Source organism: Hetaerina americana, unplaced genomic scaffold (assembly GCF_022747635.1).
Source record: "Hetaerina americana unplaced genomic scaffold, ioHetAmer1.1.p SCAF_220, whole genome shotgun sequence".
In the NCBI taxonomy this organism is placed as follows: domain Eukaryota; kingdom Metazoa; phylum Arthropoda; class Insecta; order Odonata; family Calopterygidae; genus Hetaerina; species Hetaerina americana.
The window spans coordinates 244384-269850 of NW_027286787.1; the positions used below are offsets into that span (position 1 = coordinate 244384).

At 39.5% G+C, this 25467-nt stretch overlaps 1 protein-coding gene across 1 annotated transcript in view; it reads left to right on the top strand.

Moving 5' to 3' along the window:
* Positions 1–23657, top strand: part of LOC139689360 (uncharacterized) — a 77519-nt gene extending 53862 nt beyond the window's left edge. The window contains exons 9-10 of the mRNA XM_071586441.1: positions 4175–7063; positions 23471–23657. Of these exons, the coding sequence (XP_071442542.1) occupies positions 4175–7063; positions 23471–23550 (2969 nt within the window). The 3' untranslated portion in view covers positions 23551–23657. The remainder of the gene's footprint in view (positions 1–4174; positions 7064–23470) is intronic.
* Positions 23658–25467: the final 1810 nt, after the last annotated feature.

Below are 25467 nucleotides of genomic sequence, written 5' to 3' on the forward strand. Positions count from 1 at the left end.
AATACCTATGCTGGCAATGTCTTGACTTTACACCAGCTGATAAACTTAAGTTTTTTATAGTATTTAATTTCTTCACCCAAAATTTTGGGGAATTAATTTTAAAATTTTATCATGGATAGCCTTTTAATTTTCTTAAAAATAATATAAAGGAATTGATCCTTAGGCTTCCATGACGTCTATTTGATGAATCCATTTTGCCTCCAGTAGGTGAGTTGATAAACAACTTTTTTGCCCCAGTCCTGCCGAAGTCTTCAGGTCGAAGTGATCTGTGTTGTAATTAACATACGCTGCCAAGAAAGAGCCAATCAGAGAGCTCCTGGCCTGTCAGCATCTCCTATACTACCTTGATCAAAAATTTCCCGGAATAACCACCGTGTGGCGCTCCCATCGTTCCGATTTGAGTTCTGTTTTTTTTGTTAAATTGGTACATCTGTTGTTGATATTCCCTTTAAATCTTAGTGTCATAACTTGACATTTGCAAAAGTTACGTAGCCAAGAGTACATCTATCTCTGTGTGTGTTGGCGATTTTTTACAATTTCAGAAATGGATTTAAATTTGCAACAACGAACTTGTATTAAATTTTGCGTAAAAAACGGATTTAGTGGCGCACGGACGTTGGAAATGTTGGAAAAGTGTTTCGGCAACGATTCTCTAAAAAAAACGGTCGTTTACCAGTGGCACGAGCGGTTCAGAAGTGGTCGTGAGTCAATCGAAGATGATGAACGCAGTGGCAGACCATCGACATCGAAAGTCGGTGAAAAAATTGATAAAGTAAAAGAAATGTTGGTCAATAACCGCAAATTAACCATCAGAGAAATAGCGGAGGACTTGAACATTGCCTATGGATCCGCCCAAGACATTGTGGTTAATGATTTGGGTTTCCGTCGTGTAGCAGCAAAGTTGGTGCCAAAAGACCTCAATTTCATGCAAAAAAGAGACCGTGTTGACGTCGCAAAAGACATGATTTGCGAGGCTGAATCCGATCCCACATTCATCAAAAGGATCATTACTGGAGACGAGACGTGGGTTTATGAGTACGACACGCAATCCAGACATCAGGCAAGTGAATGGCGTTCACCAAATGAGCCGAGACCAAAAAAACCACGTCGTTTTCAGTCAAAAAAGAAGGCAATGCTGACGGTTTTCATGGATTACAATGGTGTAGTGCATCATGAATTTTTGCCAGAAGGCCAGACAGTAAACAAAGAGTATTATTTGGGCGTTATGAGACGTTTGCGTGAAGCAATTCGCCGAAAGAGACCAGAAATGTGGGCAAAAAACTCGTGGATTTTGCACCATGATAACGCACCGTCGCACAGTGCTATCATTATTCGTAATTTTTTGACGAAAAATGCAACAAATACCATCCAACAGCCACCGAATTCACCTGATTTGGCTCCCTGTGACTTCTTTCTGTTCAATCGAGTTAAAAAACCATTACGGGGAACGCGTTTTAGCAGCCGAGAGGAAGTAATGGAAAAATCGCAGGAAGCACTGATGGACATACCGAAAACCGACCGTAACTTTTGCAAATGTCAAGTTATGACACTAAGATTTAAAGGGAATATCAACAACAGATGTACCAATTTAACAAAAAAAACAGAACTCAAATCGGAACGATGGGAGCGCCACACGGTGGTTATTCCGGGAACTTTTTGATCAAGGTAGTATATAGCGGCCAAATTACAATGCAGATCACTTCAACCTGAAGACGTCTGCAGGACTGGGGGCGAAACAGTTGTCCATCAACTCACCTTCGCAATGATAAATCCGAGAAGCAGCATGGATGTAAAGGAGTTAAGTTTAGTATTTTGGTAAGTATGAAATAATCAGCAGTGAATTTATATTAATCATCGTAAGATTTGGATTATTATTGAAGGTAATCTACCGGTTAAGGAAGCTTTTGAATGGACACAACTAATGAATAAATATCTTGTCTCTCCTGAGAAAATACATCCTATAATCCTAACCTCTTTTCATCTTGGTATACTTTCTTCCTCCCTATGTCCCTTCCTATATCCTATCTTGCCCTTTCCTCTTTGCCCAACATTATCTGCTCCATCGCATTCTTCAACATCCTACTGCTGATCAATATGCTTTGTACATCCATTTTTCCTATCTCATTATGATTTCTCCCAACAATCCCCTCTCTTCGCGCACCATACCAAGTACTTACTCATTTGTTTTCCTTTCGGTCCATTTCACCTTCTCCATTTTTCTCTACGCCAACATTTCAAAAGCCTCCAATCTACGTTTATCCTCCTGCTTCAATGGCCATGTTTCCATGCTGTACATAGCTAGACTCCATGTCAAAGTTTTTATCTCAATATCCTTACTCAACGTCCCTGTCATCAACTCCATCCTCCTTGTGAAAGCCTCTTTGCCTAGTGCAATTCTTCTCCATACGTCCCTACTACTTTGACCGTGTTGGTCCAAAACACTTCCGAGATACATAAACTGTTCGACCTGCTCTAGTTTTTGCCCTCCTATTTTAATGTTTAGCCTAGCCTTTTTCTTTCTAGAAAATCACATTACCTTTGTTTTCTTAATATTGATTCTCATCCCATACCTGTCGCACTGAATTTCCAATTCACTCAGCAATCCTTGGAACCCTTTGGCTGACTGACAAACTAAAGATTTGTCATCAGCAAACTTAACTGATTTCATAAATTCCCCACCGACTTTCATTCCTACCTCCAGTTCTTCCCATGCTTCTTTAATCATTTCTTCGACACATATGTTGGGCAGCACTGGTGACAATGGAATGGGCAACCATGCCTAACACATCTTCCTAACATTGTCCACCCAAACTCTCCGTCCCCCAGTTGGGCATGCTTAGCTTAGCCTTTTTCTTTCTAGAAAATCGCATAACCTTTGTTTTATTAACATTGAATTTCATCCCATATCTGTTGCACTGAATTTCCAATTCACTCAGTAATGCTTGCAACTCCTTGGCTGACTGACAAATTAAAGCTTGGTTATCAGCAAACGTAACTTATTTTACAAAATCCCTGCCCACTTTCATTCCTATCTCCATTTCTTCCCATGCTTCTTTAATCATATCCTCTGCATATATGTTGAATAGCACAGGCAATAATGGGCAATCCTGTCTTACACCTCTTCCTTAATAAAACTTGGATAAGTGATTCAAATTGTTTGTCCACAAATGCGTGAAGCCATGTTTTGATAGACTTGGACATTATTTCCCCACCATTGACGTTGTTTCCTTCACTGCAACTCAAACTATGCTGTATGATAAAAATGTAACCTTTTATCATATTTTCACTGCTTTATTCACCACAGTCTGCAATAATGAATGAGAAGAGAAATAGTGGAGGGCTTGTTATCAAAGGGAAACTTCTAATGGGTTTGATTGTTAATTAAACTTACACTTTTCTCATGTTATTCCATATAAATTATTCTTTAAAAGTTTTGTCTGTCATTGTAATATGTCAAATAGCAATGATTTTTGGGAAATCTCCATCGTTACTAATGTTGTTGTGCAGTTTTTTGAAGGCAAATAATTTTTTAAGCAATGTAAGATTATATTGAGATTCACTTGTTTTGTTAAAGAGATTTTTGTTTTGAAGTCTAGTTTTATGTATTTTCTTTTGCAATTATTTGGGACTTGTGTGCCACCTGACAATGTCTATCAGCACATGTGTATTTTTAATAATAAAAATAATAATAATATTTGCAATTATACAGCAAACTTCTTCATCTGGTACTCTTCAATGGCTAGCTTTGTACATTTGCAGTTATTTTTCATGATAAAGCAAGTTTTGCATCACCTTACCTCAGAACTCAGGAAAATGATGTAATAATTTAGAGTTCACACAGAAATCTGAAATTGAACTAGATTTATCACAGATTTTAATAGAAAATTTAAATGAGATTAAAATTTCTTACATGCAATCAACAAAATCGTACATGCAAAGAACTAGGTCATTTTAGTTGATATTTCTAGAGTGAGAATCTGGAAAGTGTTCAACACATAGTACACTTAAAAAAACGTTCTTATACATTATAATGCCAGCAATGAATGTGAATTAATCAAAATTTTATGCAATGTTTTTAAAATTTATTTTTATGAGTGAACTATTCTTCCGGAGTGCAGAAGTAATCCTTTCTATTCTCCCTACCTAATGGCAGTTCTTTTGGTTCCCAAAACAGGCCCGATGATTGAGCATATAGTAGCTCAGTGTCAAAGCAAGGAAGACCAGGCCAAGTGGGTTTCTTTGCTCAATCACCACATCAATATCTTCTGCAAAATTAGTATGACTTCCGGGTCTGGGGTTTCTAGTCCATCCACAGCTCCAGTTTTGGGTTCACCACCACCGTTGCCACCGACAACCACGTCACCAACTGGCAGCACCAAATCTCAGAAGGTCTCGTCCTCTTCTGTTGGAGTGTCAAATTCCACTCAAGCTGCCAAGCATGTGAGTTCTATGAAACCTCCTGTTCCGCCACGCCCCTTCCCTCCCCCTAAACAAACCAAGTGCCCAGATGGCACCAGGCCCCCCCGCCCCCCTCTCCCACCAAAGCCCACCCTATCCATCAACCTTTCACTACTGAAATCTCCCCTGAGTTTCCATGTGAAGCCGAGCCATCACAGCGACCCCCATCTCCATGGCTGCAGAGTCGTGAGTCAGTTCTCAGATGCAGGGAGCAGTTCTCATGTGTCCACGGCCTCTCTCTCCGAGCTAGAGTTTACCAAAAATGACACGAGCCATCCCCAAGGCAGCAAATTGCCAAATGCAAATGCTAAGGCTGGTTCAGCCGTGGCATCATCTCCCACACTCTCTTCTGGAAATGATCTGGCCAAGTTCAAAGACAGCTGTCAACGTGGTGGCCTAAACGTGATTGGCGAGAGTCTTATCCGTTCATCAGCAGCACTCTCTCGTTCTGTTTCCACCCTGTCCTCCAGTGAGCTCCCATCCCTGCTGGACTTCCCTGACACCTCATCCAATTCATCACTTTTCATACCGATCGAAAACTTAGAAACATGTGCGGAAGAAATGACCCCTAGAAGTGCACCTCCAGAAGCGTTAGGAAATGCAAGCTATGCTCTGCCACTTGGTGAATCAGGGATTGCTGCCACAAGTCATCCTAAGGAAAGTGCCACGGCATTAGACCCCCCCTACCGGCCCCCAAGGCCATACTCTCAGCTGGCAGCTCACTTTGCTGACCTCCTCCAAAGACACATCATCACCTCAAAGATGCTCAAGGGTCTCCTTTACAAAGAATATGGATCAGTCGGGGGTTTGGAGATGGTGGCCCTGAGGGTGAGGCCATCAGAAATACAACCAGCCGAAGATGACGAGGAAATGAGAGAGATGAAGGGGAATGCCGATGACGAGGCAGTCATGAAAAAAGTGTTCCTTCCTCGACAGGATGCCGTAGACAGGGCCAGTGAAGACCCCAATGCATCTGTATACAGTGGAGATGAATTTGTCAGGTACTTTGAAGGAAATGATGTGGAAGAAGAATATTTGGAATCGGGCGAAGATTCCGAGACAGATGAAGAAGAAAGTTTTGTTGAAGTGTGGATTGAGGAAGATGCTGATGGTTGGAGAACCATTGGCACCCAGACCAATCCTTCATACTTTGCAAGCTTTCTCGATGATTTGGAGGAAGAGGAGTATGAGGAACAGGAGTATGAAGAACCAATCGAGGGTGATGAAAATATAGTTCAGGGTGAAGTTTATGGCAGTCAAGAAATAGAAGTGAAAGATGAGAACAGCGGTGATGCACCTTGTCATAATTTGTCCAGTACCAATTCTGATGGCTGGACGTATCAAGATTATCAAGGAGATGTAGGCAAATTAAATGTGATCCCAGCATGTAGCATGGCAGGATTGTCATCCCCCCTGCTTGATCTGAGGGAAGCCGGGGTAAGTGCTCTGCGTGATGCCGGCCATTCAGTCAGCAAAAGATTTGGAACGGGAAGGAGGAGAAGGTTTGCTGAGGATGTAAAAAGGCACAGTATACCTACCTCACTACTTCCATGTCTATCTAGAGAAACTAGAGGTGAAAAAGTGCACTTTGGGACAATAGATGAAGGGGAGAGTGATAATAGAGGCTTGGGGATTAAAGTTGTAGAGAATGCGGAACCAGTTGGGGAGAGGATGAGACCCCCACAGTTGAGCAGAGGTTTGACGGAAGGCGATTCAAAAATCTTGTCTGGGGATGATGGACCAGGCACTGGGTTTGAACCCAAAGGTGCCACAAAAAAGTCCACTACCAAGGGCAAGAAGAAGACTAAACGAGGTAAGAAAGGTGGAAATAGCTCGGAGAACAATGCAGGAGGGGAAGATGGTCACTCAAGAAGAAGGGAGAGGCAACAAAAAGAGTTGAGAGATGAGTGCGTTAGTGCATTTCTCGAACCAGAATGCCTGGGATTCCCACCCTCTCAGACCCAACCAAGTCCAAGAGAGGTTGACAACGGGTTGTTGCATTTTGAAGAGGACCTGTCCTCTCAGGAGTGTGGAGGGTACTTAATGGGCCAGAGGCCTGATTCCCTCAGGAGAAAGGGTGGCATCATCTGTGGCACTGGGAGGCTTGTGGATGGCGAAAGACAGGAGATGGAGTGCAGTGGCTCATGTGGGGTCGGGATGCATAACCCAAGCTGTAAAGTGTCTGCCATGGAAGGTGTGAGGGAGGTCCACTGCACGTGCCATTGGATAGATTTTCCAAGTCGCCGGTCTTCTGACTCGGGGCTTGCAGACGTTTGTTGTGCAGGCATGCAAGGGGATCGCAGGAAGAAGGAGCACCAGCAGACGCCGCCGTCACAAAGGGGTGATGACGGGTGTCATGATTGTGAGGCGAGGACCATTTCTGCTTCCACCTCACCTCTCTCCCCGCTGGTGTCTCCTCTTCCCACCGAGGATGGGGTGGGGGGGGACGAAGAGGCAGCCCCGTGGTGGGAGAAGGTGAGGCTGACGGCCCAAGCCTTGGGTGTGTCAGCAGAGGCTCTGAAGTTGTCAGCGCAGGCGCTGAAGGTGTCAGCAGATGCAATGGGGTTCCTTGGAGACCAGGGGGCTGCTGGTCGGCAACTGGCAGGCAAGGGGTGGTTGTGTGCCTGATTCAGTCTTGTTAACACCATTGATGTCCGTGTCTGCTTGGCGTTTGCTTCGATGTATTAACCCCTGCATCAGTTACCTAATGCATCAGTGGTACATGAGTATTTTAGCTAATATTAAAGAAGGTACCATGTCCTTGGTAATAATACAAATGCAGTTTCAGCCAGTATATTTGCAAATTTTGGTATTCAGGTAATGTCTTTAGTTTTACTCTACTTCTGTACTCGTTTATATTTTAAATGTAAATAACCATGCTTCTATGTACCAAACAAATACAAATGAAACCTAATTGAATGGCCAAATTCTATAATTTATATGCTGAATTTATTTTCCAAAATTATATTAAAAATTATTCATCCTAGCTTAACTTTGCAAGGTTCTTCCCAATCTCAAATGTATCCCACAATTATCAGTTTCCAATGGATAGGTGATGGTGACCTGCAGGTTTGTTTCTGAGATTTTTGCATTCGCTCTTGTTCTTGCCCTGCTTGTGAAATGGACTACTACCTTGATCAAAAAGTTCCCGGAATAACCACCGTGTGGCGCTCCCATCGTTCCGATTTGAGTTCTGTTTTTTTTTGTTAAATTGGTACATCTGTTGTTGATATTCCCTTTAAATCTTAGTGTCATAACTTGACATTTGCAAAAGTTACGTAGCCAAGAGTACATCTATCTCTGTGTGTGTTGGCGATTTTTTACAATTGCAGAAATGGATTTAAATTTCCAACAACGAACTTGTATTAAATTTTGCGTAAAAAACGGATTTAGTGGCGCACGGACGTTGGAAATGTTGGAAAAGTGTTTCGGCAACGATTCTCTAAAAAAAACGGTCGTTTACCAGTGGCACGAGCGGTTCAGAAGTGGTCGTGAGTCAATCGAAGATGATGAACGCAGTGGCAGACCATCGACATCGAAAGTCGGTGAAAAAATTGATAAAGTAAAAGAAATGTTGGTCAATAACCGCAAATTAACCATCAGAGAAATAGCGGAGGACTTGAACATTGCCTATGGATCCGCCCAAGACATTGTGGTTAATGATTTGGGTTTCCGTCGTGTAGCAGCAAAGTTGGTGCCAAAAGACCTCAATTTCATGCAAAAAAGAGACCGTGTTGACGTCGCAAAAGACATGATTTGCGAGGCTGAATCCGATCCCACATTCATCAAAAGGATCATTACTGGAGACGAGACGTGGGTTTATGAGTACGACACGCAATCCAGACATCAGGCAAGTGAATGGCGTTCACCAAATGAGCCGAGACCAAAAAAACCACGTCGTTTTCAGTCAAAAAAGAAGGCAATGCTGACGGTTTTCATGGATTACAACGGTGTAGTGCATCATGAATTTTTGCCAGAAGGCCAGACAGTAAACAAAGAGTATTATTTGGGCGTTATGAGACGTTTGCGTGAAGCAATTCGCCGAAAGAGACCAGAAATGTGGGCAGAAAACTCGTGGATTTTGCACCATGATAACGCACCGTCGCACAGTGCTATCATTATTCGTAATTTTTTGACGAAAAATGCAACAAATACCATCCAACAGCCACCGAATTCACCTGATTTGGCTCCCTGTAACTTCTTTCTGTTCAATCGAGTTAAAAAACCATTACGGGGAACGCGTTTTAGCAGCCGAGAGGAAGTAATGGAAAAATCGCAGGAAGCACTGATGGACATACCGAAAACCGACTGTAACTTTTGCAAATGTCAAGTTATGACACTAAGATTTAAAGGGAATATCAACAACAGATGTACCAATTTAACAAAAAAAACAGAACTCAAATCGGAACGATGGGAGCGCCACACGGTGGTTATTCCGGGAACTTTTTGATCAAGGTAGTATATCTTTCTCCTGCCTAAAGGAAAGAGATGCTTGTTTACTTAGAAGTGTATGGTGATAATGGTGGTAGAGGGACACCATTTTAGAAGTCGCACAATGAGCCAATCAAATTTCTCTCATGAATCATTCTAATATTGGCTAATAGGAGGAGGAAGAAAGTATGAATTGGAGTAGTAGTTTTAAGGGGAGGCGACTGACAGCTGAGGTCATTTGCACCATTGGGGATGGACGAGAAAGGACAAAGGGTGGAGCGAAACCTGCCTAATCTGGAGGAAAGGCGCCAAGGGGTTGTTGGCATCTTAACGTCTCATCCAATGGAAGGTGTACCCAGTCAAAGTGCCCTCCTCAAAGCCCCTCAAGTAGGGATTAAGATGCTACTGAAAAATATTTGCTGTTGCCAGGATTCAAACTTGGGCTCTCTGGTTGGGAAGTCAGTGCATTAGCCACTGCAGCACTCTGATCCCCCAATTTGATTGGATCATCGTCTAATACCCTTGCTTGTATATTTCCTGTCTTCTTATGGAATATCTTTCTGTGCGTTAACCCCGGCAAAACTTACCCATCATCCACCCACAAACCTCACCACTTCAGTACCAGAGTAAGTGCTTGCCCATCCTAAATGGAAGTTAAATGTTGGGAGTTTGAAACCCTCCTCTCCTGGAAGCCTCCCTAGCAATAACAGAAAAACAGAACCTCTAACCCCTTCCCCCTAACTCCTATTGACTCCTAACCCGTACCTTTATCCCCATTAGCCATTGACTCAAATTATACCGACCAATGAAAATTTTTCCCCTCTCTTAACCCACCTTCCAATCCCCCCCACTCACTAACGCTTTTCCTGGTGTTTCCTACCCTCTCCCACATTCTTTCGTACCTACCCCCGTACTCCCCTCCCCGCCCCCTCTTCCCACAACTCCCCCACCCTTTCCAGAAGAGGGTTTATATACAATGATTGTGACTTTAAACTTTGTACCTGAGGATGACGCCGTAGCGTCGAAACTAGTCGTACCTGTAATAAAGTGGTGGATTGGAACAAAGTGTTTCTTTTTCATTTATTAAAATGAACTTCCACAAAGTTGAGGCTGAAACTATTGAACTAAGCAAGAAGTCATGTCGAATAGGTTTTGTGGAACCTATGACAAGGAATACCAAAAGGCTGCCTTTGTTTTTTTTCTGTGCGCAATGGTGCAATGAATGCTCAGGTTTAATATTTCTACGTTAACTCCTTTCCTTTATTCATATTCCCTGTTTTATTCTCTTGAATTTGACTTCACACTTCATTAGTTCTCTATTATGGTCTGCATTTGCTCTCAGGAAACTGTGAATTAATTATGCTGTTCCTAAATCTCTGCCTCACCATAATGTATTATTTTCTTGTTTTGGTATTTACCATATAAGTTAGGTTTTGGATGGACACAGACATCATCGCTACATGTCTGAGCTCTCATGCCACAATATAACTGATATATCTCTGAATCCCTGGCCATTTTCCATGCATACCTCCGTCTGTTGCAGTCAATGAGCCAACTACTTATTATGATCAAGCCCAGCTTCCAATGGAACTCAATTGCTTTCTCCCCGTACTCATTCTTTGTTCCAATGTTTCTTACTATGGAATGTATCCTTCCCTGGAACACCCACAATAATATCTTCCAAAATATTTGTATACCCTACCTAATTCTTACTTCTACCAATGGTATTCAATCACTCCTCTTTCCTGAGGTGCTTTTTCCTACCTTTTTGTTCATGTGTCAATCTTCAGCAATCACTCCAGTAATCCCTAATATCCATCCAGCTTACTTCACCCAGACCTAGAAAATGTATATTTTGTCTCTCCATCTCTTGCCTTAAATATTCTCTGACATTCCAAGTCCCCTTCCCAACTGGTTTGGTCCTCTCCTGTCTTCTTCGCTTCTTTCAATTCTGTTTACATGGATTTCATGAGATGACGACCCCATCCCTGCATTTATCCCTTTCATTATACATCCCCTTAAAAAATAATAGTGAATTATTTGATTCTATATTAAGAAACAATTTCTATCTTGAGTAGCACAAAATTTACTCATGAAATGAAAGAAAATTTATTTGGCAATTGACACCCTGGATACAAGAACGTTTTTAATTTTATTATAGGCAAAATTAACCATTGTACATATAATCGTTAATGGAAACAGATTATTGAATATGTAACATTTACAATTAATCTGTTTCAGCTCTTGAACGACTGATTCATTATGATTGCTATGATTGCCACTCTCTCATTAGGGTTTATGTCATGGGTACTGAAGTTGAGGCTGTTAGTTTTCCCCACCATTGCCCTTTAATGCTTCTTAAGAGAAATCTGGTATTCATGTTCACTTCATACGTTTTATGTTTTCATGAGTTAACTTGGTGTCATGTAAATATCTATGATTTGTTGTTCATTAATGAAACTGGGCTGTCCTTAACCCTCAAGGAGCCTGGCCACGTAACAAAGAGAGTCATTGATTGGTATCTTTCTCAAACAAGTTGAGCTTCTTCTTCCGCACTCTTACCTTTGTCCGTTTGCTACATATCAGCTAGCTCTTGATCTGTAAAAAATTGCACCATTAGAATACAGTAGTCAACATCTGTCCATTTTTCAAATTTACTATGTCTATCATTCTGCATTTCCCTTCATGAATCTGAAATGCTTTTAAATCTCTAATCATCATCATAAATTCTTAGAACAGGCCATGATTTAAACCATAGATATTTTCAACAGATTTTAGAATACCTTACTTCTCCAAATATAATCTGAACTTTGAACATAGTCCCTCTTCCATTTCTTGCACTTGGGCTTTGGAAAAAAGTTTGAATAACCTGGCATTTAGTATTGTTAGAGGTTACTATTTAGTAAATAACAAAGAAAAAAACTCTTCATTCACTACTATTTCCTTTGAGGCTCAAATATTTACAAAAATAAATTAACTGCTATAATTTCATATTTTTATTTTTTGAAGCATTTGACTAGCCTATTTGGCTTTGGATATAGCTACTTTATAATTTGGCTGCACTGGTTTAGTGGAGAAATAAATTGATACTATAATAATGATCACAATATTCGAAATTATATCCACTCATGCTCAGGTGTGCACAGGTTATATTTTACATATTCACAGGATGAAATAATTGAATGAAGTACCTTAGAGAAAAATATTATTTCGCTGCATGAAATAAAATCTTGAAGTTTAGAAATTATTTAAGTTGCATGCTTTTTCATTTCCACAAGGATTTTTATAACTACGAGTGTAATCCCAGAAGTACCTGACCCAGCAACAAAAGAGAACAAAAATATTTCGGAAAAAAATGTATTTGTTTTTCAACCTAATCTCCTTTCAGCTCTATACACTTTTCCCAGTGATGTCCAATTAGTTCAATACCCTTTTAATAATAAGAATGGCGTTGCTCCTTAAAATAGCCATAAACTGCCGACATCACATCTTCACAGTTGGAAAATATTTGACCACCGAGCCACTTTTTCGAGTTTGCGAACAGAAAATAATCCAAGGGGGCTAAATCTGGTGAATAGGGCACATGAGGTAGCAATTCAAACTTTAATTCATGAATTTTGGCCATTGCAATAACGGATTTGTGAGCTGATGCATTTTCTTGATGAATCAACATTTTCTTCTTAGCCAATTCTGGCCATTTTTGCTTGATTTCTTTGCTCATTGATCGTTGCAGTAAATTTGCTTAGTACTGGCTGTTGATAGTTTTTCTTTTTCAAGATAATCAATGAAAATTATCCCACGTGCGTCCCAAAACCCAATGCCTACAGATGGAAGGGTCTTTGCCTTCTTTGGAGCCGGTCTCCCCTATGAATCCATTGTTTTGATTGTTCTTTTGTCTCGGGTGTGAAGTAATGGACCCACGTTTCATCCATGGTTATGAAACGGTGCAAAAGTCTGCAATGTTTCTGTGAAAATTTGCTAAAAACTGAATTGAAACATCCTCAACACTGGTTTTTCTCGAGTGTGAACAAATGCGGCACCCATCTTGTACGCAGCTTTCTCATGTCCAAATTTTCAGTTAACATACCATGTACCGCAATTTTTGAAATGCCTAGTATGTCTTCTAGCGTGGACACTTTCAGTCAACGCTCATCCAGTATCACTTTGTGGATTTTCTTCATTGTTTCTGGAGTCATCACCTCATTTGATCGACCAATGCGATGCTTGTCTTGACATCTCGTATGGCCTTGTTTAAACTCTGCTACCCAGTATTTTGCTGTTGTAAACGAAGCAGAAGACTCACCCAGATTAGAATCCAGTTGGGCCATTATATTGGTTGGGCTTAGGCCTTTCAAATAAAAGTCTTGTGTCACATAACGATGACCCAGTTTTCTCCATTTTCACAAATTCATTGAAAATGTTCACCTTTGATAGCTGCCCAACAAATACTAAACAACTGTCTTCAAACTTGAAACATATGCTTAATAGATTGCGTACTTTCTAATGCAGTGATATTTTTCCAACAATTACCACCATCTCTAGGTCAGGCGGGTACTTCTGGGCCTTCCCATGTACAGTAGAACCTTGCTTAACAAGCATCTCGAATAGCGAGTAATTTACTCAACAAGCACAAATATTTTGCCCAAGAATAACCTCGAAATATATCTCAGCAGTTTTCTGGTAAAAAAGAGTAGGGTATATTTCATAAATAATAAACTTATTATTTAAATTCGTTTTTTTCTACCACCTTAATTCATATGCCAGGCTGGTTCATTCCACGATAGTGGAAGAGATGACGACTATAATTCTCTGTTGCACCATATGTTGAGAAGCACCACCCAAATAAGGCCTAGTGCTATGCGTGCCAAAAATTTTAGTAAAGATAATTCTTGTGTCGCATTTTCAAAAAATATTGAAGAATTGGAAAAAACAAATGTTGCTCTACAGGTTTCTTCTATGAATCAAATTGGCATTCGGAGAAAAGATGAACCTGAACCACTATCCTAAATTATGTCTATATAATTTTCTTTGAATAAACCTTGCACAAAATTTTTTTTTGGCATGGAATGCGATTACATTTAAATTTTGTTTGTATGGAAAAAAAAATGATTCACTAAATGAGTGTTTCGTTCTCTGAGAAAGGTCACAGAACGGATCATGCTCATATTATGATATCCCCTCTTTGTCATTTTCTTTAATCTGTTGTTCACTTATTTCAAGGTGTCAGCCTGTGATTGCATTTATTCTCTCATTATAGTCTAACTTTTGCTGTCACCTGTACTCTTCTACTGATTAAAGTGACAAATTCCTAATAAATTTTATGAAGCATGAGACTTCCTTTCTAATTATCATTTTAGAAATGCTTGTATTTCTACAAATAAATTGTAATTACATGTTATTATTGTAATGTATGGTAAACTTTTATATTTGATGAAGGCATAGTTATTTTTTTGACCTTCTGTAAAAGCATTTAGGATTGAAATACAATTACCAAGGATGTTATGTCCATTAGCATGTCTAGAATTGAATCATGCACCAAAGTTTTTTATACTGAAATCAGTCTCTGACAAGGAATCTTTTTCTTGCTTTGAATACAAACCTTCCTCAATAACCTTGTTTTCTTCTTTTATAAGTGGTTTGCATCCTTTTCCTCTCTTTCTGTACCCACGTGAATGTTTTCACCACTCAGGGGATTTTTGTGTTGGATTATGCGTATTTACCCAAAATGGCTCATTTCCCTCTTCTAGCTCTGCGTGCCTTCAAATGCACTCTCCTTAAGACATTGTGCGAATGCTTGCCCTTATCTATAATTTGCTCTTTAATATAATATGTATACGACAATGGGTTAAATGGAAGAAGGGACCGTTTGGTCTCAATTTCGCCCAAATAAAGACCTCATCTATCTATCTATCTACTCTTGTGTGTTCTTCCATGTCTCTGGTTTCCCCGATCGCCATCTCTTGGTCATAAATTTAGGCACTTGGTTTCATAGAACACCGTGCATTTAATCTTTGATTATTCCTTCATTGATAGCTTAGTGGTGTATCGACCAGCAAGTTGAAGGCTTACAGTTTGTGTCCTGGTCTAGGAAGCGTTTTCTGCTTCGAATCCCTACCCTTCAGCCTTTCCCATTAACTTTGTGTTTGCTGTTTATGTGCATATATGTATATATTGCAGGCGAACCTTGCAGAACAAGCATGAAGCATTCCGGAATGCAAAAAGAAGAGTAGCAATTTTCCCAATGTAAACTAATGTGAACTACAATAATGGGTTCCATGCTGGAAAAAGTAAATTATATTCTCAATTGGTACAAAGAAAATTATACTCTTTTTGGATTGGGAATTGTCTTCATCTCTTCTTTCACCATGGAATCAACCAACCTGGAATGTGAATTTGATTTTTGGAAAACAGAGCAAGAAATAAAATTACCTACAAATAATTAGATTTTTATGATACATTCCCAATTCGTTTTTATTAGAAAGCCGTCCGGAGACGTTTTTGCTCACGCTTCAACATTTTGTTAACATGTGACTCAGCATTATCATTAATGAATTTGTAGCTATCATATCCCCTGCCTTGTCAGGGTGGTGCTTTGTACACATGGTATGATGAAATAGTTTCCCATGACCTGCACATCACGGTTAGCCTAATTTTCTAGACTAAAATCTTCTGGAAGCCTCCCGGAATGTCTAAACAAGCAGTGGTTTCACTTTCAAATTGCCACTTGCATTGGTGCAAAATAGCGACGTGAAGTGGTATTTCATTAGCTTGTGGCTGGGCAATGCATTCTCCTTTGCTGTCAAGTGTACATGTATAGTTTTGCCTCAGCCTCTTCTTCCAGGAGACGCCCATCTCGTCACGATTAATAACCAGTTGCAGCAGGTAACTCTCATAATCTCCAAGCTTCTAAAAGTCACCGATGAAGTTCTCTGCTGCCTTTGAGTCAAAGCTCGCTGCTTCACCATGCCTCACAATGCTCTGGCTCTGTGTTGCATTACAAATGCATTTTGTCTATCCATATCATAAGCAACTTTTCAACATTGTTGAGAGTATGTAACCATTACATAGATATTCTTGCCTCTCCCTTTGAATCATCATTTTCCTTAATCTTGCCCCTGTTCTTGAGGATAATGCAAATCGCTGATGCCGACTGATAGTTTTTATATGATCAATCAATTTGTGGTAGCTAGCGACACTAAGATGCTTGTGGAACAAGTGCTAAACACAAACTGAAGCAGGAGGCATCCAAAAATTCTGGGAATCCCCATCTCTTTGCCACTTGTTATGCAAAATGTCACTTTGCTAAGAAAGTCATTTTTAGGCAAAATGTATTTGCTCATACTGCAAATTATTCACGTCGCAATGTACTCATTAAGTGAGGTTCTACTGTATTTCTTTGGCTTCCCTGTTAGTTTCTCCCCATTTATTGTTTTCCTCTCTGCCGGTACGTACAATATTTTCTTCATTCAAGTGCTTCTGTTGTGCCTCTTTAATTCACCCGCTGAAGCAAGCCTCCCATGGCCAATAGCTTCTTATTCCTCTGCCATTCGTTTTGTTTCCCTTGCAGCTTTTTCTATCCCATCATTAGGCTCCTCCGCACAATGTTAATCCCCCTACAATCATTTAGCTATTTATTCTGGTTTATTGGCACCACCTTTTTTTTTTACTTGTTTTGGCTTCAAATTTTTCTTTGTCACTCCCCTACCATTCATAATTTTATAAAATTTTATTTTTATAAAAACTTCAGATTAATCAGCATCTACCTCCAAGGATGTGTGAGTTGATGATGCTGTGTATACACAGACATGATGTGATCTAATCGGTTTCTGCGTGACATCTTCCATGTGTACGTATGCGCAAGGTGATATTCAAACCAGGTTTTAGTCATTATCAAACATCTATTCAAAGGTAGCGAACAGCCTTCTCTCTCCTGTCATTTCTCATCCCTAAATCATACTCTCCCTCCTCCCTACCATTTCCCCATTTGCCTATGAAGTGTTTCTTTCTTAGCATGTTTCCAATTATTTCCTCCATTTGATCATACATACTGTGTACTTACTCCTCTCAGTAACTACTTTTCAGTATATGCAACGGAATCACCTCTAGATTGGTCAGCTCCACATTTATTTCTACCAACAAAATTCTATCACTTGCCTGCTCTGTATTCGTTACACTTCCCCCCAGTTTTACATACAGTATTCGGGTCTCTCTGCATTCACTCTCCTCCCCTCACTTTACTCTCACTCTAGTGATCCCCACCCTCTCTCCTGCTCACCTGACACTTATCCCCTTTCTTCACATCCCTCGTGTTGTCTCCCAGCTTCCCTGCCCTCATCATCATCCTTTCATTCCATGTATCCGTTCTCCTCCATCGTGGTCCTTGTCTGAGTATTCTGCTCCTGTACTTCCACAGTGCCACAAATTCAAAAGTGTAAACGTTATTCCCCTTGAGTGGGATCCGAACCCGGATCTCTTAATGCCTGGCCAAGTGCTTTGGCCTGTTTTAGTGAGGCATCTTCTTACATTTTGTATCTTCATAGCCATTATGCAAGAATTTCATGTGGTGACAACTGCAGAAGTGTTTACCTACTCCTCCACCAGCGGTGACACTTAGCCAATGTATTAGGTTTCAGGATTCATTATCTCTTTTTTTCTGTCCATATTTATCGGGAAATCATAATTATGGTGGTTTAGCATTGCCCTCAATAGTGTTTTTCATATTCATGCCATCACTGATGTGGTCACCCCATTGGGGTCAGATGCCTTTTGCAGCAGCCTCACTGAGGAACTGACACTGTATGGACTACCTTTCATCTGGCACCTCTGTCTACCTATCTAGCCTGGGTGAACCTGTCAGAAGCAATTATCATTGCCCCTGCGAGCATAGCTCGAGGGGTCTAGGGAATATGCAAGCATTTCTACAATGTCAAGTTTGTAGTCCATGGGAGGGATTACATAGGTATTCTTGTAAGGAAAAATTTTAATTCTCCCCATTTTTATGTGTCCCATTTTTGCCAGGCATAATCGTCCAGTGAAGTAATCATAAAGACTGTGTGGCTGTCATATGCATATGTATTATGTCACATGAACAGCCTCTTAAAAATGGCCTTGCTGACTATGTTGATTCATAAAAGTAAAGTGAATATGTGCTGATGTAAGCATGCTTCGAGTAATCTAACTTTACACAGAAGTTCCTAAATTAACTCTCTTCAAGTCTGACTTTCTGACAATGCATTGTACGCTGCTATAAATATTCAGTCACTAAATGCTTGAGAAACTACTCCCATTGCCCTTCCATTCATCAAATATAACCAAGCATGCTTTATTGCAATATATTCCATCTGACTTGGTAAGTCTGATGGGTAATGCATGTGCCTACATACACTAGGGTAACAGGTCATGTATTTAATGGCTTGGATGTGTTTTTTCAACTTTTTTTGCTTAAGGCCCATGGGAAACTAATAAAAAAAACCATAAACACAGTAATCAACCCAAAGGTTGATTTGGTTGGTGATGATAGAGTTCACCCAGTACTTAGCCCTATATGGCGTGTGAAATCCACACATAAGCAGGGTAGGGGGACCAGTTCCTTACCTTGTACCGGTCATGGTTTCCTGGGAACTTCTGGTAACCAAAGAATTACATAGCTTGGGTGGAGCTGCGGGTGCCCAGAGACTTGCCTGGGAATCGAACTAGGGGCCCTCTGGCCATTAGTCCAATGCTCTACCCCCTGGACTACCGTGGCCCATGGGAAACTATTAGCAAGGGATAACTGATCGTAGCACTTTTCCACTTGATAGAATTCATTATGTTCGACTTCCACCACATCACGCCTGAAGCTACTCAATTTATATATTCTATTGTTTCAGGCTTCACTTCGTGGAAGTAATTGATATCCATTATTAAAATAGAAAGAAAGACTCGTACTTTTCCACAGATTTTATTATACGGTACAACGCGTTTCACCGACTTGCGGCATCATCAGGTACATGGGCATCGTCAGGTACCTGATGATGCCGCAAGTCGGTGAAACGCGTTGTACCGTATAATAAAATCTGTGGAAAAGTACGAGTCTTTCTTTCTATTTTAATTATGGCTACTCAATTTATTATTAGCAAGGGCCTATTCCTGGGTCTCCAAAAGTAATTAAAATTTGTGTCCTTTGGAAAATTCTGGAGGAACTCTAGGGTACAAATATTTTCAGTGTTTCTATGACAAGGCATGATCTATAGGTTTTGATATGGTCATCTTATAAAGCTGTTGTGCGGTTTATTATGGACACATTGAAATACTGATTGGTCAATAAGTATAATCACTATCTATTGTAAAATCAGATAGTTTAATTTTGTCCATGCATCCATTTCAAGTTGTTTTTGAGCCTATTTTGTGCATTATTATAGTAATAGTGGAATAAGTTGTTTCTTTGTTATGGCAACTCTTTCAATCTGAAATTAACAGCGCTTTCTGTGTGTGAACTTGTCTATGCTGTCAATAACACACCAAATTTATAGCATTATTAATGCATACATACATATGTAATATATTTGTGTGTGTGTGTGTGCACGTGTGTATCTTCTTCCTGTATCCGCTATATTTTGTAAAATATCTAATTACTTTTGGCAAAGGAATAATGTCTACTGAGTGGCAGTTAATGGCAATCAGTAATAATATGTGAACCATTCTGAAGGATGTCTACAGGGAAGAGACAGCAATTATAGTCCTTAATATAAAAGCCTCTCAAGTTAGTTTTTTTATTAATTTATGATAGAATTTTATATAAAAAGTATACAAATGCTTTCTTTGCATCTCTACAGTAATGGAATATCTAAAAAAGTAAATTCATAGGTCTTTGATGGTCGTGGTGATTTGTGGATGCTGTGGTGGCCCCTGAGGTTTGCTGTTCCCGGAGTATTTTTTGGCTCAACATTTCTCTAATTTTACTGTGAGCTTTATCAGAAGAAAAGTAATTTGAGCTGCTATTGGTTGACTTATCTTTTCACTCTGTGGCCATTGCCTCAAACAACTGATGCTGTTGTTCACCTTCTATTGCCTTTTTCTTTTTGGTCATTGACCTCAGTGAGAAACACCCAGGTATTTAATCTCACCCAAGCATTGAGAATTTCCTGGGCCATGGGTGGTGAAAACCATTGTCACACTTTATTTCTGCAGCCGTTTAATTGTTTCAACAGCTTCTCTAATTTGATGTAGGAAATTGAATTCTTTCTTTACCAAAACCTGTTTTTTTTTCAAATTTTACTTCATGCCCTGGTCTGACATAACCAGGGCATAGCTCAACAATGGCTAATATTTGTTTTTCTAAACCCTCCGGAACACTTTCGATTCTGACTTCCTTTGGTATCCCTGCCACAGTGGCATGGCAACTCATTCACTACTCCTGTCACTACCAGAGGGAAATGTGTCTTTCAGCTCTTTCTCCATACCAGTTTCAGTGGAAATGGGTCACTGCTGTAGGATTTTGGGTTCTACGTGGCCTGTCATTTGCTCCAAGCAGGGGAGAATGGAAAAAAGATTCCCTTTGGGCTGGCCTTCTGTCTTTTTATCAATAGCTCTCCTCTTAATGTAATTTGCTGTTTTTAAATGAATGGAGAATTACTGCTAACCTAGGAGTAACTTTATCACAACCTGAGTGGTATTCTGCATTGTCACTCCTCCCGTAAGTTGAAGGTTTTGATGATCTGATAGTTGAGGTGTGATGCCACGTGGAGGGGTCCCTCAGCAAGAGTTTTTGAGCTCGGCCACCGTATGGCCATGATTTCTAGGCTGAAGTGAAGGGATAAGGATGAATAGTAGGTGTTGGGTAATATAGTGAACTAGAATCAGAAATCACTTTGCTTCTAATTACACCCCAGAATGAGAGAAGCATTGAGCTGAGAATAATTCTTACATCAGCTTAAAACTTGGGAATTCAAAATTAAATTAAATTTTCTCTGAATGTAATGGGAAAAATGATCGTCAACATCTGGCTAATTAACATGCATTACATGTCATTTTGTTCCACCAGTCACTTTTGATTTCATTCAAAAAATGTCATGTACTATTAAATTTATTATGCATCAAACATAATAATACTGTTGTATATACAGAAGCACCTTCATGCTAATAGTAACTGAAACTGGTTATATGGTCTCTGTAAACTGGTGTATGCTAAAGCACTTGGAATTGTTGGGCTAGTGTTAAACCAGGTGGCAGTTTGTATTGCACGAATCCATGATCTGCCATAATCAAAGGAATAATTGAGCTTTGGCTGACTTCATTTCATGTGAAGTATCTAATTTATTCTAGGCATACTTCAATTCTGTATGAGGTCCATTGTATCCAATACCATCTAACAGCAAAACCTTGTATTTTGTGCATTAAAATTTGGTTACACTTGCGGGCGGTGAAGAAAACATTTACTTTTGTATATTCAGAATGTTTCAGTACTCTGATAGTATATCTCATATTCTTAGTTAAAAATATCCTGGAATATCGGTATTCTGAATGGATTTGTCTTCTCTGAAAAATTTTCGATTTTGCCATTACTGTGAGAAGTTCTGAAAATACATAAGACATTATTCCAATTCATCGTCTCAGCAAATAATAGTGAATCAGGTTCCTTCTGGATGTGCCACACCAATAGAGTTTTTTCAGTTGTTTTTTACAGACACTTTGATACAAAATATAACAGAAGAAACTAACAAGTATTCTAGGCATGAAATTAGCCAGAAAGAACTATCGCGGCGATCCACTTGGAATAATTGGAAAGATGTGACGATTGCGGAAATGAAGGCTTTTCTTGGCGTAATACTAAATATGGGTGTATTGAATCACCCTAGCTTACAGAGTTATTGGTCCACAGATTTTGAGTATCATATGCCATTTTTTTGCTGTTTTCAAAAGAGAAAGGTTCTTGCAAATATTTTGGATGTTACACTTGAAAAATGATCAAAAGTCAAGTAAAGATTTGAGAACAAGGACCGAGAAGTTAAACTGCTTCTTGCCAAACCTTGAAATGAAATTTAGGGAGAGATTCTGCCCTGGAAGGGAGATTTCTGTTGATGAGGCTGTTGTTGGTTTCAAGGGAAAGATACACTTCATCACGTATAATCCTAAAAAGCCAACAAAATGGGGTATTCGTCTATATGTCCTCTCAGATTCCAAAAGTGGTTACGTACATTCATTTGTCCCTTGTTATGGTGGAATAACAACTGAAACATTGGTGAGACCTGATCTCCCTTTTACTGGCAGAATAGTTTTAGAACTGCATGAAAGATTGAAGAACTCGGTATCTGGTTCTCAAGGCTATCATTTCTTCACTGACAGCTATTACACTAGTGTCACTCTTGCAAGGGAATTACTAAAGGAAAAAACACACTTGACAGGGACAATAATGCCCAATAGGAAAGATAATCCACCTGTGATCAAACATCCAAAGCTAAAGAAAGGAGAGACAGTGGCTTAGAGGGATGAAAATGCAATGCTCCTTGCATGGAAAGACAAGAGGATAGTCACAATGCTCAGTACGTGGGACACTGCAGAGACCGAGTCCATGGAAAGGAGAGTTTGTGGTGGTGGTAATGAAATAGTTTTCAAACCCAAGGTTGTGACAAGCTATACCAAGTTTATGGGGGGAGTTGATATAGTGGATCATTACACAAGCACGTACTGTTTCATGAGGGAAACTCTAAAATGGTGGCGTAAATTGTTTTCTGGGGGCTCTAGGTCAGTGTGGTAAATTCATTTATATTGCATAAAGAATGCCAACAAAGAAAAAATGAAAAACCAATCTCGCATGTGAAATTTGTTAGGAAGCCAGTACACGTTCTCGTTGGAGAATTTCGACATGGTACACAAACTTCCAGGGTTAGATTACCATCCACAAGCATAAAGCAATGTTTAGATGGAAAACTCCATATAATCACACCTCACCCTAACGAAAAACATACGGATTGTGCGGTTTGCTCTGACCAAAAAATCAAAGGAGGAAGAAGAGAGACGATATATACCTGTCAGACATGTGAATGTAAACCAGGTCTTCATGTTGGTGAATGCTTTCAAAAATATCATACCATGAAAAATTATAGGGTCTAAATTATGGTTTATCAATAAATTTATCAATAATTATGTCAAAAAATCCAAATAAATAAGTTTGTATGAAAAGAAACTCCAGTTTTTCATTCTAGTGCCACGCTTAGTAAATTTGGGTTATTTAAAAAATTGAATCCCGAGTAGACAAAGGCAATCAAGAAAAAAGCACCCGAGGGCAAAGGGTTAAAAATCATTGATCATGCAGTGTTAGTGTTTTTTTGTAAATTAAGGTTCATATTTGTAAAAAATATACCACAGAGTAATTGTAATTAGGAATTTTACGTAGCCTGAATTTTTTTGTTTTCATAAGTTTGAGATTCCCAGAAATCTTTTCTTTAATCTCACATGAAAATTTGCTCTCTGGCTTGCCTAGTTTTTGCACTCCATGTCTTCACCAAGTAAGTTTTCCATTAATTCATATGAAATTCATCTATATGGAATTCATATCTCTTAGACCATGTTCATTGAATGCCGTTTGGTCTTTCTTGTACAGGCATCAACGCCAGCGTCAGTGGGAATGGGAGGCCTGGGGGTCCACCCCCCCCTGGAGCCCCCACCACCCCGTCCAGCTAGCAAGGGATGCTGGAGGCTCTCCTGTCTCCGACCCTCCCCTCCGATGCGCCCCTGCCTTGCTCTGGGCTGGCCAGATGCCACCGCAACATTGGCCAATCAAGTGAAGAGGAGAGGTGAGTTTCAAGAGTCTTCTTTTTGCTTGCTGCATTGTTTTGGCTGCCTTGAAATGACTTTGGCCCTTGAAAGACTTGAATACCAGGAATAGGAAATACATGTCTTCTAGCTTGACTGCACTTTGTTTTGGTTCCAATTCTGTTATTTTGGTTCTTAGTTCCAATTCGGAGATAATTAACTAGCTAGTTTGGCTTGGCTTAATTTTCTTCACAAAACAAAATTTTTCTTCACTTAAGCAATCGTATTTAGAAAAACATAAAGCAAGTCCTTTTAAATTAGGTGTATCATATTTTTATCTGGACATAATGGTTTCATGAAATATATCTTCTATGTTGCAAAAAACACATGTCAAAACTGAAACTGCAATAAAGCCTCAATTTGGCATCAAAATACGACTCAACTTGGATGAGGACAATTCACAATAATAATTGAAGTTAAATGTATTTCCATTCGAATGATGCGAGAGGTGTTTCATTCTCAACTTCATAGTTGTTACTTCTGGTTTCAAGGCCTTTTGTTATGCTGCTCCGTTTTCTACATTTGTTGCACATGGTATGACATTCTTTTTATGTACAATCTCAGATTTGAGTGCCTAGTTGCATTCCCCAAATACTGTATCTGTAAAGTTGTGGCTAAACCAATATTGTGTAATTTTGTAAAAATGAAGTAAATGCTAATGGTGTTCAGCACAATGCATGTATTATCCAAAAGTTCAGTGGCTGGTGGAATTTGGTGCCTGGGTAACTTCTATAAACATGGCAGATCAAATTATCAACTAAGAGAAATATTTTCTGTTATCACCTGCCATTTTTCTGTTGACTCCAAATAATATCGTAAAAAGCATAATTCTCCTTGTCAAAATTTATTTTATGAAATTCTTGGAACACCAGGTATCTATCTTCATTTGTCATATGAACCATCTGTCTTGTGTTTGCCTTCAAACTTAAGCCATTGTTTTAATATAGAATTGGCCCTGCCCATGTGAAATGGGAAGAAAAGTAAGCGAGAGAATCGTCAACTCCATATAAAAGTGATAATTAAAAATTGGCCATCACCTAAGGCCTGAAAACTAAAAATAGTTCCTTTATTTTCTCTTCTCTGGTTTAAACAAGAGTATTACATTGACCTTAACTTTGGTATTTTCTTCCTTCATACAACACACTCATCATTAACGCTGCTCAGTACACAAACATCCCTCTTGTCTTTCAACATCAAAGCTATCAATTTGTTCCTAAAGGCAGCTGCTACTTCTCCCATTTTACATTTATTTGTGGTAATAACTCTAGGCAATTCCTACCAGTTTGATCTTACAGTTCCCAATGCATCTGTTTCCATCGTATTCAGAGATTTGCACAGCTCAGGACTGCTATAGTAGTTGTCAAGACTGATGCGATAACCTTTATTCAGCAATTTTTCTGAAAGTGTTAGCACGAGCCATTAGGGTTTTGTAAAATGTCACCACATCAACTCCTCCCATACAATTTGTGATTATCCTTCCCTGTGTACATCATCATATGAGGTCTGTTCAAAAAGTATCGTGAATTTTGAATTTCCATGGGTTACGTGTATTTGATTATCGATATTTTTGTGGCGTTATGTTGGTACTTATGTTTCTCACTTATGCCGAAAATTTCCGCCATTTTAAATGTTCAGTTAATTGTTGACGGTTGTTTTGCTGGGAAGTGTTTTTGCTTGCCTTACATTTTTGCCTGTTCCAAAAAATGGATCGAAGAATCTGTATCAAATTTTGTGTGACAAACACAAAACAAACATAATTAAGTGTGCGGACGCATTCGGAATGTC